Below are 18,670 nucleotides of genomic sequence, written 5' to 3' on the forward strand. Positions count from 1 at the left end.
TGAGAAAACATCTGGAGTTGCAATACTTATATCTGACAAAATAGACTTTAAAATGAAGAACATATTAAGATAAAGATGGGCATTATATAATAATAAAGGGATCAATCCGACAAGAGGACATAACCCTAGTAAATATCTATGCACCCAATATAGGAGCACCTAAATATATAAAACAGGTACTGACTGACATAAAGACAGAGAGCAACAGCAACACTATCATAGTAGGGGACTTCAACACACCTCTGACAACAAGGGACAGGTCCTCCAGACAGAAAATCAATATGGAAACAACAGCCTTAAATGATACATTGTACCACTTGGATTTAATCAATGTTTTCAGAGCATTTCACCCCAATGCTGCAAAATACACGTTTTTCTCAAGCGCACATGGAACATTTTCCAAGATAGACCACATGTAAGGGCACAAAACAAGTCTTGATAAATTTAAGAAAATTGAAATCATACCAATTGTCTTCTCTGATCACAGTGCTATGAAATTAGAAATGAACTACAGGAAAAAAAACTGGAAGACACACCAATTCATGGAGGCTGAATAACTTATTGCTACATAATGAATGGGTCAAGCAGGAGATCAAGGAAGAAATCAAAAGATATCTCGAGACAAACGAAAATGAAAACACAACGACCCCAAATATATGGAATGCCGCGAAAGCAGTCCTAATAGGGAAATTCATTGCATTGCAGGCCTACCTAAAGAAAGAAGAAACATCAATGATCAACAGTTTACCTTCACACTTAAGGGATCTGGAAAAAGAACAGCAAAATAAGCCCAAAGGGAGCACAAGGAAGGAGATGATAAAGATCAGAGCAGAAGTAAATGAAATAGAAACCAGAAAAACAATACAAAAGATCAATGAATCCAAGACTTGGTTCTTAGAGAAGATAAACAAAATTGAAAAACCTTTAGCCAGACTAATTAACAAAAAGAGAGAGGACCCAAATTAATAAAATCAGAAATGTAAGAAGAGAAGTGACAACAGACACCACAGAAATACAAAACATTTTAAGAAATTACTATGAGCAACTATATGACAAGAAATTTGACAATCTGGAAGAAATGGACAATTTTCTAGAGGCGTACAACCTTCCAAGGCTATCTCAAGTAGAAACAGAAAACCTGAATAGACTGATTACCACCAGGGTAATTGAATTAGTAATCAACAATCTCCCAACAAACAAAAGCCCTGGACAGATGGCTTTACAGGTGAATTTTACAAAACGTACAAAAAAGAATTATCACCTATTCTCCTCAAGCTCTTCCAAAAAATCCAGAAGGAGGGAAGACTCCCAAACACTTTTTACGAAGTCACTATCACCCTGATCCCAAAAGCAGACAAAGATACCACAAAAAAACAAAACTACAGGCTGATATCTTTAATGAACATAGATGCAGAAATCCTCAACAAAATATTAGCGAACAGAATTCAGCAATACATTAAAAAGATCATACGCCATGATCAAGTGGGATTCATCCCTGGTATGCAAAGGTTGCTCAACATTCACAAATCAATTAATGTGATACACCACATTAACAAAATGAAAAATAAAAATCATATGATCATATCAATAGATGCAGAAAAAGCATTTGACAAAATCTAGCAGGCATTTATGATAAAAACCCTTAAGAAAGTGGGAATAGAGAGATCATATCAACATAATAAAACCCATATATGACAAACCCACAGCTAACATCATACTCAATGGGGAAAAACCTTTCCCCTTAAATCAGGAAAAAGGCAAGATTGCCCACTATCTCCACTTCTATTCAACATAGTGCTGGAAACACTAGCCACAGCAATCAGACAAAAAAAGAAATAAAAGGCATCCAAATTAGTAAGGAGGAAGTCAAATTATCACTATATGCAGATGATATGATACTATATATAGGGAATCCTAAAGACTCCACCAAGAAACTATTAGAGCTGATAGATGAATTTAGTAAAGCAGCAGGATACAAAAGTAATACTCAGAAATCAGTTGCATTTGTATATGCCAATACTAAAACATCAGAAGGAGAAATTAAAAAAGCAATCCCATTTACAATTGCTCCAAAGACTATAAAATCCCTGGGAATAAATTTAACCAAAGAAGTAAAAGATCTGTACTCAGAGAATTATAAGACACTGAAGAAAGAAATGAAAGAAGATATAAATAGATGGAAACACATATCATGTTCATGGATAGGAAGAATTAATATAGTTAAAATGTCCATACTGCCTAAGGCAATATACATATTCGATGCAATTCCTATCAAACTACCAACAACGTTTTTCACAGAAATAGAATATACAATCCTGAAATTTATATGGGACCATAAAAGACCCCGGATAGCCTCAGCAATCTTGAGAAATAAGAACAAAGTGGGAGGTATAACAATACCTGACTTCAAATTATACTACAAGTCTCCAGTAATCAAAACAGCATGGTACTGGCATAAAAACAGACACATACATCAATGGAACAGAATAGAGAGTCCAGAAATAAATCCATGCCTATATGGCCATTTAATCTATGACAATGGAAGCAAGAATGTACGATGGGGTAAAGAGAGTCTGTCCAATAAATGGTGCTGGGAAACCTGGACAGACACATGCAAAAAAATGAAGATGGATCACCTCCTTACACCATATACAAAAATATATTCAAAATGGCTTAAAGACTTAAATGTAAGATCTGAAACCATAAAATTCCTAGAAGAAAATATAGGAAGAAACTTCACAGATATTTCCTGGAGTAGGATTTTTACTGATATATCCCCTCGCCGGAAGTAAGAGAAAAAATAAACATGTGGGATTACATCAAACTAAAAAGATTTTTCACAGCAAAGGAAACCATCAATAAAACAAAAAGGGATCCTACTGAATGGGAAAAGATATTTGCCAATGATATATCTGATAAGGGGTTAATATCACAAATCTATAAAAAACTCACTTAACACAACTCCAAAAAATCAAACAACCCAATTAAAATATGGGCAGAGGACTTGAAGAGGTATTTTTCTAAAAAGGGCATATAGATGGCAAACAGACATATGAAGAAATGCTCAACCTCACTAACCATCAGAGAAATGCAAATAAAAACCACAATGAGATACCACCTCACCCCGGTCAAAATGGCTATCATCAATAAATCAACAAACAACAAGTGCTGGCGTGGATATGGCAAAAAGGGAACTCTTGTGCACTGTTGGTGGGATTGCAGATTGGTCAGCCACTATGGAAAACAGTATGGAGGCACCTCAAAAATCTGAAAATGGAACTACCCTATGATCCAGTAATTCTACTTCTAGGTATCTATCTGGAGAAACCCAAAACTCCAATTCAAAAATCTTTATGCACTCCTATGTTTATTGCAGCACTATACACAATAGCCAAAACATGGAAACGACCGAAATGCCCATCGGTAGATGACTGGATTAAGAAACTGGTTCATTTATACAATGGAGTATTATGCAGCCATAAAGAAGAAAGAAATCTTACCATTTGCAACAACAGGGATGGACCTAGAGAACATTATGTTAAGTTTAATAAGCCAGACAGAGAAAGACAAGTACCGTATGATCTCACTTATGTGCGGAATCTAATGAAGAGAATAAGTGAATCAACTGATCAGAAACAGTTTTGGAGATAAAGAGGAAAACTGAGGGTTGTTAGATGGACGGTGGTGTGGGATAAGGGGGAAGGTGAGGGGATTAGAAAACAGTTGGTAACTACAAGATGGCCACGGGGTTTTGAAAATTAATTTGGGGAACGTAATCAATAATGTTGTAAAGATTTTGTCAGGTATCCGATGGACACATGTCCCATTTGGGAGACCACCTCAGGGAAGATGTAGATGCCTGATCACTGCAACGTACACCTGAAGCTGAACAATAATGAATGCCAACTATTATATATATATATATATATATATATATATATATATATATATATATACACACTTACAAGAGGCGGAGTACAGCATTGTGAGTGGAGACAGTGGAAATGTGATGGCTCGGTGCAATGTCAGAGGGATAGTAGATGGGCGGCAGGGGGTCCATAGTGTGAGGGATATAAATGATAAACGTCTAAATATTACTTTGTCTTGTGCACCTGAAACTAATAATAGTAATAATAATAATAAAATAAGACAAGGGCAATACATAATAATAAAGGGATGGATCAAACAAGAGGACATAACCCTAGTAAAAATCTATGCACCCAACATAGGAACTCCTAAATATATAAAACAGATATTGACTGACATAAAGACAGAGCTCAACAGTAACACTATCATAGTAGGGGACTTCAACACACCACTGACAACAAAGGATAGATCCTTCAGACAGAAAATCAATATGGAAACAGCGGCCTTAAATGACACATTGGACTATTTGGATTTAATCCATATTTTTAGAGCATTTCATTCCAAAAGTGCAGAATATACATTCTTCTCGAGCACACATGGAACATTTTCCAAGATAGACCACATGTTTGGCCACAAAACACGTCTCAATAAATTTAAGAAAATCAAAATCATATCAAGTGTCTTCTCTGACCACAGTGCTGTGAAATTAGAAATCAATTACAAGAAAAAAACTGGAAGACACACAAATACATGGAGTCTGAATAACAGGCTACTAAATAATGAATGGGTCAACATTGAGATCAAGCAAGAAACAAAAGGGACCTCGAGACGAATGAAAATGAAAACACAACAACCCCAAATCTATGAGATGCAGCAGTCCTAATAGGGAAAGCAGTCCTAAGGGGGAAATTCATAGCAATGCAGGCCTACCTAAAGAAAAAGGAAAAATCTCAAATCAACAGTTTATTCTTACACTTAAGGGAACTGGAAAAAGAACAACAAAAGGGAGTACAAACAAGAAAGCAGGTAATAAAGATCAGAGTGGAAATAAGCAACATAGAGACCAAAAAACAATACAAATCATTGAAACCAAGAACTGGTTTTTTGAGAAGATAAACAAAATCGAGAAATCTTTAGCCAGACTCATTAAAAAAAGAGAGAGCGAGAGAGAGGACCCAAATTAATAAAAATAGAAATGAAAGAGGAGAAGTAACAACAGACACCACAGAAATACAAAAGAAATTTAAGGAAATACTATGAGCAGCTGTACAACAACAAATTAGCCAATCTGGAAGAAATGAATAATTGTCCAGAATCACACAATCTTCCAAGGCTAACTCAAGTAGAAACAGAAAATCTGAATACACTGATTACTACCAGTGAAATTGAATCAGTAATCAATAGGCTTCCACCAAACAAAAGCCCTGGACAAGATGGCTATACAGATGAGTTTTATAAAACATTCAGAAAATAATTATCACCTAGTCTCCTCAGTCTATTCCAAAAAATCCAGAAGGAAGGAATTCTTCCAAACTGTTTTTATGAGGCCACTATCACCCTAATCCCCAAATCAGACCAATACATTACAAAAAAAGAAAACTACAGGCCGATATCCTTAATGAACATAGATAGAATCAAAACTACCCCATTAAAAAATGGGCAGAGGACATGAAGAGACATTTGTTTATCTAAATGGACATAAATCCAATAGACTTAGGAACTATCTTATGACCCAGCAATTCCACTCTTAGTATCTATCCAGAAAAATCCAAAACACTAATTTGAAAAAATTCATGTACCCCAAAACACTAATTCAAAAAAATTTATGCAGTGCTCTTCAAAATAGCCAAGACATGGAAACAACCGAAATGCCCATCAGTGACTAGATTAACTAGATTAAGAAACAATGGTACATTTATACAATGGAGTATTACTGGGCCATAAAGAAGAACAAAATCTTACCATTTGCAGCAATATGGATGGACATAGAGAACATTATGCTATGTGAAATAAGTCAGAAGGAGTAAGACAAATACCATATGATCTCACTCATATAGAATCTAAAGAATAGAATAAATGAACAGCGTAATCAGAAACAGTCTTAGAGATATAGAGAAAAAACTGAGGGATGCTAGATGGGAGGGCAGTGGGGATGGAAGAGAAGGTGATAGGATTAGAAGGCACAATTGGTAACCACAAAATTGCCACAGGGATATGAAGGACAGTTTGGGGAATATAATCAGTAATGTTGTAAAGATTTTGAAGGGAATCTGATGGATACTTGTCTTACTGGGGAGACCATTTCATGGATGGTGTAGGTGCCTGACTACTGCTGTATGCATCTGAAGCTGAATAGTGATGAGTGTTGACCATGTTTCATATATGTATATGTGTGTGTGTGTGTGTGTGTGTGTAGATAGATAAATAGATATAGTCACGGAATGTAGAGTGCAGCACAGGGAATGGATTCAGTGGAACTATAGTGGCTATGTGCAATGTTGGAGAGGTGGTAGAATGGGGGAGGAGGGTTGTCACTTTGTGAGGGATGTAAATGTCCAACATTACATTGTTTACATTGTTTTGAACACCTGAAACTAATAATAATTTTTAAAAAGTAAGCAAATAAGACAAGTTGTTTAGAATGTAGAAGTCTTAGTACCTGGAATGCTTCATGTTGCACACAAGATTGCTTTGCATCTTTTGTAAGTAGTTTGAGTCTCAGACACGAATATTCAACTACCATTGGGAAAATATCAGAGAAATGAGGTTTTAGACTTCTCTGGCTAGTAAAACATGAACTGTAAGTTAATGTGTGCACTGTTCCTTTTAAGTATGATTTTTTTCATACTATTTAAGCAGTGAATGTGTTAAGAATGTAATGTTGAGGAAATGCTCATTCTTGCTTTGTTTGAAACAAGGTTGCACATTATTCCTTGCTCACATAATGCCATTGTACCAAAATACCTAGGTAGTGTTGTTACCTGTAGGAGATTTATCTTCAGTGTGAGGCTCATTTCTTCCATTCCTAAAGGTCTGATCATTTATGTGATTTGGTTTTTAAACAGGACTGTCATATGGGACAAGAACAACATTACTGCACAAGGCTTTCAAGATATAGCTGTTGCCATGGAAAAGTAAGTTTTCATTAGGACTTCCTTCTGAAAAAATGCAAAGATCCATTGGTGTCTGTGATCTGTGGGATAACAGAAGTAGCTTTAGACTGGGAATCAAATGATCAGGGACAGAGTTCGTCTACTGCTCACCAGCCATGGGACCCGGAAAGATGTGGACTTTCTTCTGATGTAGTTTCTGCATCTGTAAAGTGAGGTCAGATGCATGTTCTGCTGGAGAGGCTACACAATGGTTGCCTGGCTTCCTCCTGCTTTGGTTTCAGTCTGTTTCCACAGGTCTTGCTTTTTTGCCCAGTATGAAGCTTTGAATCCAGTGATGACAAGAAAGTTGAGGTCCAGAAAATAAAAATGAAGTTGATGGAAGGCAAGCATAGGGCTAACTTGTCTCATTACTGTAAAAGGCTTTCCTTTGACCTTGGTAACTAGAGTCTGCAATTATTGATTGTCAAATTTACTTTCCCACTAAACCAAATGAGGAAATCATAATGCAAACATGCCTGGAAAAATGCTAGAAATCTGGTTCTTTCTGAGCTTTTTAATCCTCATTATAGTGTATAGAAACCATCAAAGCAGATTTATAGCATTACAAATGAGACTTTACAAAATGTGGATGGGAAATAAGGACCAAGTAGCATAGAAATCAGTCCCCTGGGGAAGGGGAAGGACTACTCATTATTTTGTGTTTTCCCAGATTTCCCTCCATGCATGATGCTTCTTAAGTGCAGCTATCTTGCCCAATATAGTGCCTCTATTCAATCCCCAGCAAGCCTATGATCCTGAGCAAAGCATTTCACCACTCTGATTAACTCTTTTATAACGGGAGAAAGTTGGAGTAAATTATCTCTAAGTGCCTTTCTGATTCTAAATCCCGTGGTTCTGCTCTAGCCAGGAAGTCCAAGTTGCAGCCACCACAGGGTATCACTAAACATGGGTGAGGCAGCTTGCACCATCCAGTCACCACGTCCCCCCTCCCTTCTATGACTGCAGGACCACCTGTAATCACTCCTATTCACCACAAAACTTCCAAATGGAAGCTTTTTAAAAAAAAAACAATAGCTGCATTTGGCTGCTAACAGCACAGTTGCCATCTGATGATCTTGTAGACTGCCAGCCCAGAGGAGTCTTTGTGAGAGGCCAAGAGCATGCACACCCAGTCCTCACCATTTCCAGATTGATGGTGGGACTCCCTGGATCACAGTTTGCTACATACTGTGTGCTCCAACATGCCAGTGGTTCAAAACCACATTTGGTTTCAATAAACTCTGCTGATCTGTAGCATGATCAGAATTGACGAGAGAAAGGAAAATCCTCAAGGCTGCAAAAAAAACTTGTTGTCTCTTAGTTTTAGTTGGCTGGCTCCTCTTAAACCAAACAAAAACAATTTTACTAATACAAAACTAAGGTAAAAATTGAAGTTACAGAAATAGCAGCCTTTTCTTTGCTGGTTATTTTACATCAAGCCACCTTATAAATTTGACTGGATGAAGAACATTTTTTCCATTAATTAATCCCCATCCAGATTACTGTTATTATTAAGATGATTGTTTATCTTCTTTATTATTTCTTCATCGTTAGTTACTTATTTTGGGATTAGTTGTTAGCGAACTCTTTCAATAGAAGTCATCTAAATATTTGTAAGAATCACACTGTGAGTGCCTATAGTTTAGACACAGATAACAAGAGAGCTGACTGTGTGATTCTAGTGCACTAGGAGAACACTCCAGTTGCCACCATATGGCCCAGAAAACCAGAGTTTGCTGTAGGGAAGCAGGTGCCTGCGGTCATCTGTGCATGTAACTGTTTGTAGCAGGGCCAGGATCAAAGATGTGTGCAGATGCGCAGAGTCTGTTTTCCTCACGCAAAGTGACTCACCCTTGCACTTTTGTGTCTAATCAGCTGGGCATCTATGGTGAGGTCATGTGGAGAGACACAGGACTCCACGGGGGCTTCATTTGGTGTCCAGAGCCAGGTGGACTCGGACTGATCATGTTTGCAAACTGCAGAGACATGCAGTGATCAGGGTATTGAGCCAGGCAGGAAATTGCTCCCAGCAACATTTCTGAAGACAATCCTTTGTCTTGGACTTGCTTATTTAAAGGAGCCCAGAGCCTGAACAGACTATTTTTGTGGATGCTAATGTTCTTGCTTTGCAAGCACATGTTTTGTTTGATTTTCAATTTTTCCTTTAACAGTTTGCATGAGGAAACATTCAGATCTTCTGGTGACTAAAAAACCCAAGCAGCAAGTTGATGCTGGACTTTTTCTCTAGGCTTTCTCTCAGTCCATCTTTCCAACCCCATTTTGAACATTTCATCTTTGATATAATTGAAACTGAAAACAAAACAAAACCACATTCTTAAAGGTTGTGTCAGTTTTGTCGGATGGCCTGAGTTGACAAGGTCCCCACAGTGCTGCCACGTGGACACGAAAGCTGGTCTGCAGTCTGGGGGCCTAAGCTGTGCTGATCATTCAGAACTTCCTAAGAAACTCTGGCAACTATCTTTTGGGATTTTAAGAAACTGATGAATTAAGGTAATAGGATATTTTTAAGTAAACACATTATTTCTTCCCTTTTCTAGGAACTACACATTGAGATTTATGCCAATTCCTATGTATGATGCGTCTCAAGCCCTCAAGACAAACCCTGAAAAAACAGAAGAGGCTCTGCAGAAGGTATTGAAGAATCAGTAGCTGAATTATAATAAATTCACATATGAATTGAATTATGTTTGATAATTCTGAACATATGAATAGTACAATGTATTTCTCAAAGCTTTTTTCACATTTGCTTGTATTCTTAGGATCATGACTGGCATCATGCATGAATGGAGGAGGAATAAAATAAGACTGAAACTTATCATGAAATTTAAGTGGAATAGAGTAACATCCTTATAACATCCGTATGCCAGAGCTTAAGCATAGATAACTTCCTGTTATCCTTTGGAGAATGTGTGGAAATGAATGTGAGCTTGTACAACCTCCATCTCCTTTAGTCTCAATAGACAGAGCCTTCCCTCATCAAGAAATTTAGGTTATAAGTGTGATCTCTCTTCACCATCTTTGTCTGTTGATGTGTCTAAAGCCATACCCATTCCCATGTCCTTTCTGACAAACCCTAGAGGATGAAAGGTGCATCCCCCTTCGGAGTCCAGCCATCATTAACCTTGACTCCACCATCTCTGCCCGGTGCTAGAAGCTTGCCCCATGAATCATTCCTTTGCTTTCCCATATCTTCATCCTTCTCTTTGAATAGTTATGGTTACCTTTCTTTTCATATGTGCTCAAATATTTCCCATCTGTAGGAGCCTACCCTACGTTGGCTATTTATTATTTGGGGATATTTTTCCTTTTTTGTGCTCGCTCCTTGGTAGTGCCACCCTCAATCTCATCTGCCAAACTAGATTTTCCTCTCTCATGCCTTCCTTAGCCAATCAGTCACCACAATTACAGATCAGAGAGACTAAATCTCTGCATTAGCTCTCCTCCCCTCTATTCTTATCAAAGATGCCTTCATTCATACCTCAGCACTCTCACCAGGATTATTGTCACATTTGCCTCTTCTTGTCTGTTTCCCATGTTGCAGTCAAAAATTGCCATTTTATTTTATGGTGAATTTAAAGACTGGAGTCTTCAATTCATCTCTCCCTACCTAATCCATCCCTCCCTAGTGGTTTTTAGAAGGAAGCTCGGTCTCCTTAACATGGTGTGAAATTCTGCCCAGGATCTGCCTTCAGTTCCCCTCTAGTTTCATATTCTACCAGCTGTTACTCTTTGTTACGGTCAACCTCTGGGAACTTGATATAAATACAAATTCTTGGGTCTCAGAAACTGTAATAGGACTCAGCAATCTGTGTTTTCACAAGCTCTCCTGGTTATGAAGTTTAAGAATCACTGCTCTAATCTAGATGATACTCATGCTTTCCCTACTACCCTGCATGTCTGTGAGATTGAAATCAAGTGTCAGCTCATCCAGGAAGACTTCTCAGAGCCCTTTACCTTCCATGGGTAGGTGGTCTTCTCAGAATTACCTGTACTTCTCTCTGTCACTGGCCTTCTGACATTGTTTTATGTTACTTGCCTCCATATCTTTTTTCCCCAGTGACTGTGAGCTCCTCAAAGTCAGAGCCTACGTATTTTAAAAAATTTTTTATTCTTGTTAGCTGGCATAGTGCCTGGTGTGCATGCTTGGATGCTCCTTAAACATTAGTTGAATAAAAGAGAAGATTGGGAGTGGGGAGGAAGGAAAGCTGAGATGTAGCAAAATAAATCATCCAAGATTTAGATTCAGAAAATTTGACTAAATCAAACTGAGCCCAGCTTTATAACTTAAATAAATTACTTAATTTTTCTTTATTTTAGTGTCTTCATCTATATAAATAGGAAAAACAAGCTACTCAATAACTATGTTTAGCGGACACTTAACATAGTTTTTGCTGGGTGTCTGACATTTCTGAGTTCATCAGTAGACAGGACACAGCTGAGGAAAGAACTGATGAATTGAAGATACATCAGTAACAGTTTTCCAAATGCAAAGAGAAAAAAAAACACAGGAAAAGAACAGTAGAAGAGAATGTCCCAGAACTGTGGGACAATTACAAAAGATTGGACATCTATGTAATGGGAGTACCATAAGGAAAAGAAAGAGAAAGGAATAGAAGAAATATCTGATACAATAGTGGCTTAGAATTTTCCAAAATTAACGACAGATCCAGGAATCTCAGATAACAATCTACCTGTGGTCATGTCATATTCAAACTGCAGAAAACCAAAGAGAAAATCTTGAAAGCAGCCAGAAAGAAAAAGCACTGCACACATTGAGAAATATGGACAAAAATTATATCAGACTTTTAGTCAGAAATCATAGAAGCAAGAAGAGAGTGGAGTGAAATGTTTAAAGAGTTAAAAGGAAAAACCCAGCAGCCTAGAATTCTGTGTCTAGTGAAATTTTTCTTCAAATGTGAAAAAATGAAGACTTTCTAATGTAGCAGTGTTACAAGGGATGGGAGGGAGAAATTGGTAATACTCTGTTATAAGGGACTTGCTCTACTTGTAAAATGGTGTAGTGTTATTTGAAGGTGGGCTTGGTTATTTATAAATGTATATTGCAAACACTAGAAAACTTAAAAATAAGTATAATTGATATGTCACGAAAGGAGAGAAAAGTGCAATCATATACACTAGTTAAAACCAGAGAGGGCAGAAAAAGAAGATAGAAGATTAAATACAGTGAATAGAAAACAGTTACAAACGTAGATACTAATCCAGCTGTAGCAAGACATGTTTTATAGGTCAGGAAAATAAAAACAGACACATAAAATGGGGTTAATAGGTTAATTAACCAATAAGTTAATTATAAAATTTGTGAGTTTTTTTAATGAAAAAATAATGATTTAAAGCTCGTCTTTATTGCTTTTTATCCCATAATACTATGCTCTTATATATTCAAGTCTTCATTTTAACAGAACTCTATCCTCTAGAAGAAATATGGCTCTAATTTTACTCTACTGAGAACAATATTGTGATTCTATACTCAATCTTATAAGATTATTTTTAAACACAAGTTTCCTTTATTAAAACGCAGGGATTTTTTGCCTCTTGTGCTGTTGCTGTTTTCAGTGGTGGGACTGGAGATGTCTAATTGGCTCTAGATTGTCCCCCTCTGTTGCCCAGGGTCCTGCAAACAAGATCATAACTCCTTTGGCCCTTCCTTTCCATCTGACCTGAGGCCATCTGTCCTTAGCCCCTGGAGGTGGGGTCTCTGCCCTTGGTCTGGAATGGTACATGGAAAGGAAGTTTGCTCTATATTTGCAAGATGCAAATACTTCCAGTGGTGATGTGTTAATGACTGATATTAAAGACAGTCAAACATCATTATTCTTTCTTCCCCTTACTCTGGCTTTTATAAATGAGCTCAGAATATTGTTTTCTGAAAAATTCTCTCCAGGCTTGGTCTATGTAGCACTGTTGGTGCACTTGGGGAAGGTCCAGAAATTTGTGGGCTGGCCTTGGGCACCATCTGTGCATGAACTGAACCTCCTGAGTAAATAGTCTCCTCCCAGAACTGGCCCACAGCCAGTGCTTCCTGAGGCCAAGTGTAAAAGAACATAAAACAGAAGCACCAAGGCTGGTGATAGTCTGTTCCTGTCACATTTCAGGCAAGAATCTTTTTAGCAAAAACAGTTTACATTGATAGTAATGTCACCTTGGAACGAGATGACTTCTTTGGTAGCAGCAAGAGAAAACTGTGTCACTTTAACCATGTTTCATTTCAGGGGTATTTTCATTTTTATAATTTCTTCATTTATGTTTAATAGAAAGGTACATTTTGTTCTGCTTTATAGTTTCCAGGGATGATAATTATAGTCTGTATTTTAATTGTTCCTAATTGGTGTTAGGTAATAGTCACTTTAGCATAAGGAAAATGAAAATGTAAAAAACAATGAGAGCTTCACAATTATTAGAAGTTCTTAACCATAGGGAACCACAGTGAGAAATTAAAAGCCACATGGTTAAGTGGTGTTATTCAAAACAAAAACAACAACTGAAAAAACAATAGATGGCACAATTACCCATCTTATTATTCTTTAAAATACGTCTTCTTAGGAATCCATCATTCCCAATAGTTAACCCTACATTTTTATTTAATGTATATCCGTTGCATGTTGTTCTTCTTAAATGCTTTATTTCAACTTAGTTATCATTTGTACATTTGCACTTTTCATAGGAGATTTTTTGTTTAAAAACACACATTGTCAGTCAACTTCAATATTTCTCATTTTCTGTGGAAATCCATTTTTTATGTAATTTTGCTGAAGTCAGCCGTTTGCAAGAAAGTATGAAAACCTGGTAGATTAATGAAACTAATATGTCTTTGAGTTGTACCAGCCTATATTCTTCAAGTTTTGTACCTATTGTTTCCTTTTTTTCCCTTAAATAATTTTCTAAGTGCTGGTAGACTCTACCACTTGCTAAGAGGTTCACAGAGTACCATCCATACTCCTTGGGGATATTCATTTAACTTCTGAACTGTTCAGTGGTTAAAATTTTATGAGAGAGAAAAAATTGAGATTGTGTGCAGGAGAGTGATGAAAAGTCACTACTGTGTTTCCCTGAAAATAAGACTGGGTCTTATATTAAATTTTGCTCCAAAAGACCCATTAGGGCTTATGTTTACGGGATGTCATCCTGAAAAATCATGCTAGGGCTTAGTTTTTGGTTAGGTCTTATTTTTGGGGAAACACAGTGAATGGCATCTTTAAACTTACAGGCAGTTAAACACTTGCTCATCTTTGTCAATTACAGAGTCACATAAAAATTACTTTAGTTACATGCAAGTTAACTTTCTAACTGAAAACACCAATAATGCCTCACAGTGATAACCAGTTTTCTTGTCTCATATGTTTTGTGGGGTCAAGGTACTGGCAGGATATGTGAATTAGTGCTTTGATTTTAAGTTCTGCAACTGGCTGTTTCACTTATAACTTATTCTCTGCTCAGTCAAAATGTGTTCTTGAGAGAGACGTTTACTTAATTTCCAGATAGAAAACTATCTGCTCCGGAATCATGAGACTAGAAAGTACCTTCAAGAGCAGGCCTACCGCCTCCAGCAAGGCATCGTCACCAGCACCACGCAGCAGGTAAGAGGGTGCCAGGCTGTTCTTCCTTATACTCTCTACTCACCCTTTTAACAGCAAAGTCTAAAGGACTTATAATATTTGAATCATTCTCAGTGGGACAATAAGAATTGGTTTCTGAAAATGACAACAACTGTAAGTAGAGTTTGGAAGACGATGTAGTGGGAAGAAAATGTAGGCTAATTTTAATACCAAATATGCACTTTTAATTGTTGATTATTTTACACCTTTTAATATTGACAGTAGGGTGTATTTCAGATTTACATACAAACATGGAGAACCCATGATTGCAGATGATAAAATTGGAGAGTAATCCACTTGCTACCTTGGAAACATTCTGTTCCTTTCACTCTACTCCCTTGCATTTCTATGAGTAGGAAACAAATTCCTAGACTCTTCTGAATAATGAATAATTTGTTGAATATTAATTAAAACTTAAGTGCTGAAGAGAAACTGAGGTGCTCCTCTCTTCTGTTTACTCAGCTTTAGATAGGAAAAGAGAATTATAAAAATTTTAAAAGTGTGGAATATTTTCCTCCAAAAAACTCAGCCAAACCCAAGGATCATAAGGTATTTGAGGAAAACTCATAGCATGCGAGGTGTAATTAAACAACACAGTGAATGTTTAAATTTTTAAAACTTTATTACAGTAAAAGACATATTGCCATTAATCCCCCTCACTCGCTTCAAACACACTTATCCCGTCATTCATGCCACTTACTGAAGCAGTTCTGGAAGTCCTCTTTCATGAGTGTCTTTAGTTGAGCTGTCATGGCTGCCTCGATGTCCTGAATCATTTTGACTTTGGGGAAGAGCCAGAAGTCTCATGGTGCCAGATCAAGTGAATAAGGTGGATAAGGACACACCATAATGTTTTTATTTGACAGAAATTGCTGTATACCAGAAGTGATGTGTGACATGGAGTATTGTCATGATGGAGGATGATTTACGGCACACTTTCAGACACACCTTCTCTCAACCCTAGCTTACACACCCTACTGACTGCACCAAGTTGAAACTTGTTACACACTGTTACTAAGGTTCGATGCACCACTTCCCAGATTGAAAATACCTGCCTTTCTGTTAGATGGCACTTTGGCAGCATCATTCACTATATTTTGTGATCACGATAGAAAGATGCTGTGTCACACATCACTCTGATATATGGCAATTTCTGTCAAATAAAAACATGGTATGTCCTCATCCACCTTTTACATTGGATCTGGCACCTTGCAACTTCCGGCTCTTTCCAAAAGTCAAAATGATTCAGGATATCAAGGCAGCCATGACAGCGCAACGAAAGATACTCACGAAAGAGGACTCCCAGAACTGCTTCAGAAAGTGGCAAGAATGATGGGATAAGTGTGTTTGAAGCGAGGGAGAGTATTTTGAGGGGGATTAATGGCAATGTGTCTTTTACTGTAATAATTTTTTTAAATTTAAATATTCACCATAGTTTTTTTTTTTTTTATCATACCTCATATAGCACTTTAAATCTTGTGTTACTATTAATTGAATATTTCTTTTCTAGGTTTTTAAATTGCTTGGTGTCAAGGGCTATGCCTTATTCAGGACTGTATCTCATTCAATGCTAGATGTTCAGTATATTTTTCTTTATTGAATAAAGGAATAGACATGGAGAAAGATAAATTTTTCCACGAGTTACTTGCTGGAACTGAAAATCATTATAACAAGTTGAGAGCAACAAAAAAACTGCAGTTATTGCTGGTAATTCTAAATTGTGCTCCTGGGTTCTACAGCCCAGTTTATTTGCAAAAACCTAAGTAGTCATTAGCAAGTGTAATATGAGTTGGGGTGTGATTTAATTGCCAAAGAAGCTAATTTGACTTGTACCACATTAATGGAGGTGTACTTTCTACAAGACACGTGATAGCCCTGTTCCACATACCAGTTTGCGCCTCCTACGTTACAATCTGTTTTATTAAGGGAGGCATATTTTGATGAGGGTCCTAGATGGAAGAGAGAATTCAGAGGAGAAGTGATCTAGGGTTAGGGAAGGTTCAGGGACCACAGAACTGTGTCACAGGAATGGTAAAAGGAACTGGTAATGTTAAGCTTAAAGAAAAGACGATTAGGGAAGAAAAGATAGCTGTGTTCTAATCTGTACAAGACTGACACGTGGACGAGAGCTAGTGATTGTTCAGGGACTTTTCAAGGGGAAGACATGGACCTGTAGGAAGGATATGAGCAGACAGATTAGGACTCAAAAATAAAGAAGACTAGGAATGACAGAGTACATTCCCTTAGAGGGAAGTAAGCTTCTCAAACTATGGCAGTTAACAACTTTTTTGGGTTGCTTTAGAAAAATGGGAGACCAACGGATTAGCATGAAGTAGTGAGGTTAAACCAAAGAGCGGAGTGCAGTCATCCACCCTGAAGTCTTTTGATGGGATAACCAAAAAGATGACAGTCTTTTAGATTGCAATTCCTTTATTTTTCACATTTGGGTACCTATCCAAAGTCCTCGATTTTCCTTTTTCAAAAAATTTTGATTTGCCCTCTGCCCTGTTTCCCTGATAATAAGACCTAGCCGGGCAATCCGCTGTAATGCGTCTTTTGGAACAAAAATTAATATAAGACCCAGTATTATATTACATTACATTATATTACATTACATTACATTACATTACATTGCATTATATAAGATGCAGTCTTATATTATAGTAAAATAAGACCAGATCTTGTATTAATTTTTGCTCCAAAAGACACATTAGAGCTGATTGTCCGGCTAGATCTTATTTTCGGGAAAACACGGTATGTAATCATTCTTCAGTAGTTTAACTTTTCTGAGCCTTGAGCTCTTTAGTTGTAAAGTATCTGATTGTGATCTCTTGGGCTGTGCTAATCCTTAGCAAGTATATGTTGAAAAGAATCTGAGATTTGTGCTATTTTGTGTCTTACTTGAAGAGTTAAATTTTTATGTTTCATTTGGGTTTGATTTTTAAAAGTTTCACTTAAAGATCATTTTGTTGAGTTTGTTTAAACCCTCTCCTTGGTGTACGTATAAATATTTCAGGGGTCTCCTCAGTCTCTCATTATTTAAGTTGATAACTTATAGTGCCACATCCACGTGCCTCTCAAATTAGTCTTTTTTGTCCTCTTATGCATATCAGTTTCTTTTTTAGTATGTGGTTAATTTTTTTTTTTGAAATTAAGTATTCATTCTTGGTAAGATATGAATTATTGATGACCATTTTTGCTTCAGAAAGAACAGGTCATTACAATAGTTAGACAAGTTAGAATTTATATCAATTAAGATTTAAAAACATATAGTTGGTTCTCTGCAGGGCTTTGTATAAATGCAGAAAGATAAGACATGATTCCTGCCAGTAAGCTTAGATTTTAATCAGAGGGAGAGTATGGTATAAGAAGGTTTATTCTTATAGTATGAGAAGGCTGTTCTCTCTTTCCTATGAGGAGCTCCACATGATTCACTTATGTAACCTCAATACATTTTATGGTAATAGGCGCTGTTCTTAATATTCGTTAATGTTAGTTAGCATTACTGACCCTTTATCAGGAGAATAGGTGCTTTTGAGTCATTTTATTTTACTGGATTGTCTTCATAACACACTAGAAGAAGATGGGGTAGGTGTTATGAACCTGATTTCATAAAGACAAGAGAGATGATGATACTGCAGGAAGCAGACATTGGCTCTGTAGGCAGACCTCAACTCTTCTGAGCAGTGTAGTAAAGTTTCTATTATTGTGGAATTTATAGAGGGAGGAGGGCTGACTCTGGCTTCCTAGAGTTGTTCTATCAAATAACTCAAGACAAATAGAGAACTGTGGATTTAAATAAAAAAGAATATTGCTAGATTGTCACCTCTGCAAATAAGTGATCATGTGGGATGGGCCTCTTGATATGTAAGGTCTCTGGAGAACAGATAATTTTTTAAGAACATGAAATAAACAACTTGCAGCTCTGATCAAAGTATTGGAGAAACTTTTAAAACTGTGGTTACCTTTTTCTTCAAACTATCTAGCTTTCTTCGTGTTTCTCTCTGTGAATACAAA

General features: G+C 36.9%; 1 protein-coding gene across 9 annotated transcripts in view; it reads left to right on the plus strand.

Annotated features, from left to right (window-relative positions):
* Nucleotides 1-18,670, plus strand: part of CARMIL1 (capping protein regulator and myosin 1 linker 1) — a 381,971-nt gene that overhangs the window by 280,656 nt on the left and 82,645 nt on the right. For all 9 annotated transcript variants that reach the window (XM_081026679.1, XM_081026680.1, XM_081026681.1 and 6 more), the window contains 3 exons: nucleotides 6,933-7,001; nucleotides 9,578-9,671; nucleotides 14,537-14,635. In XM_081026679.1, coding sequence (XP_080882805.1) covers nucleotides 6,933-7,001; nucleotides 9,578-9,671; nucleotides 14,537-14,635 — 262 coding nt within the window. The remainder of the gene's footprint in view (nucleotides 1-6,932; nucleotides 7,002-9,577; nucleotides 9,672-14,536; nucleotides 14,636-18,670) is intronic.

The sequence above is a fragment of the Rhinolophus hipposideros genome, assembly GCF_964194185.1.
Source record: "Rhinolophus hipposideros genome assembly, chromosome: 19".
NCBI lineage: Eukaryota > Metazoa > Chordata > Mammalia > Chiroptera > Rhinolophidae > Rhinolophus > Rhinolophus hipposideros.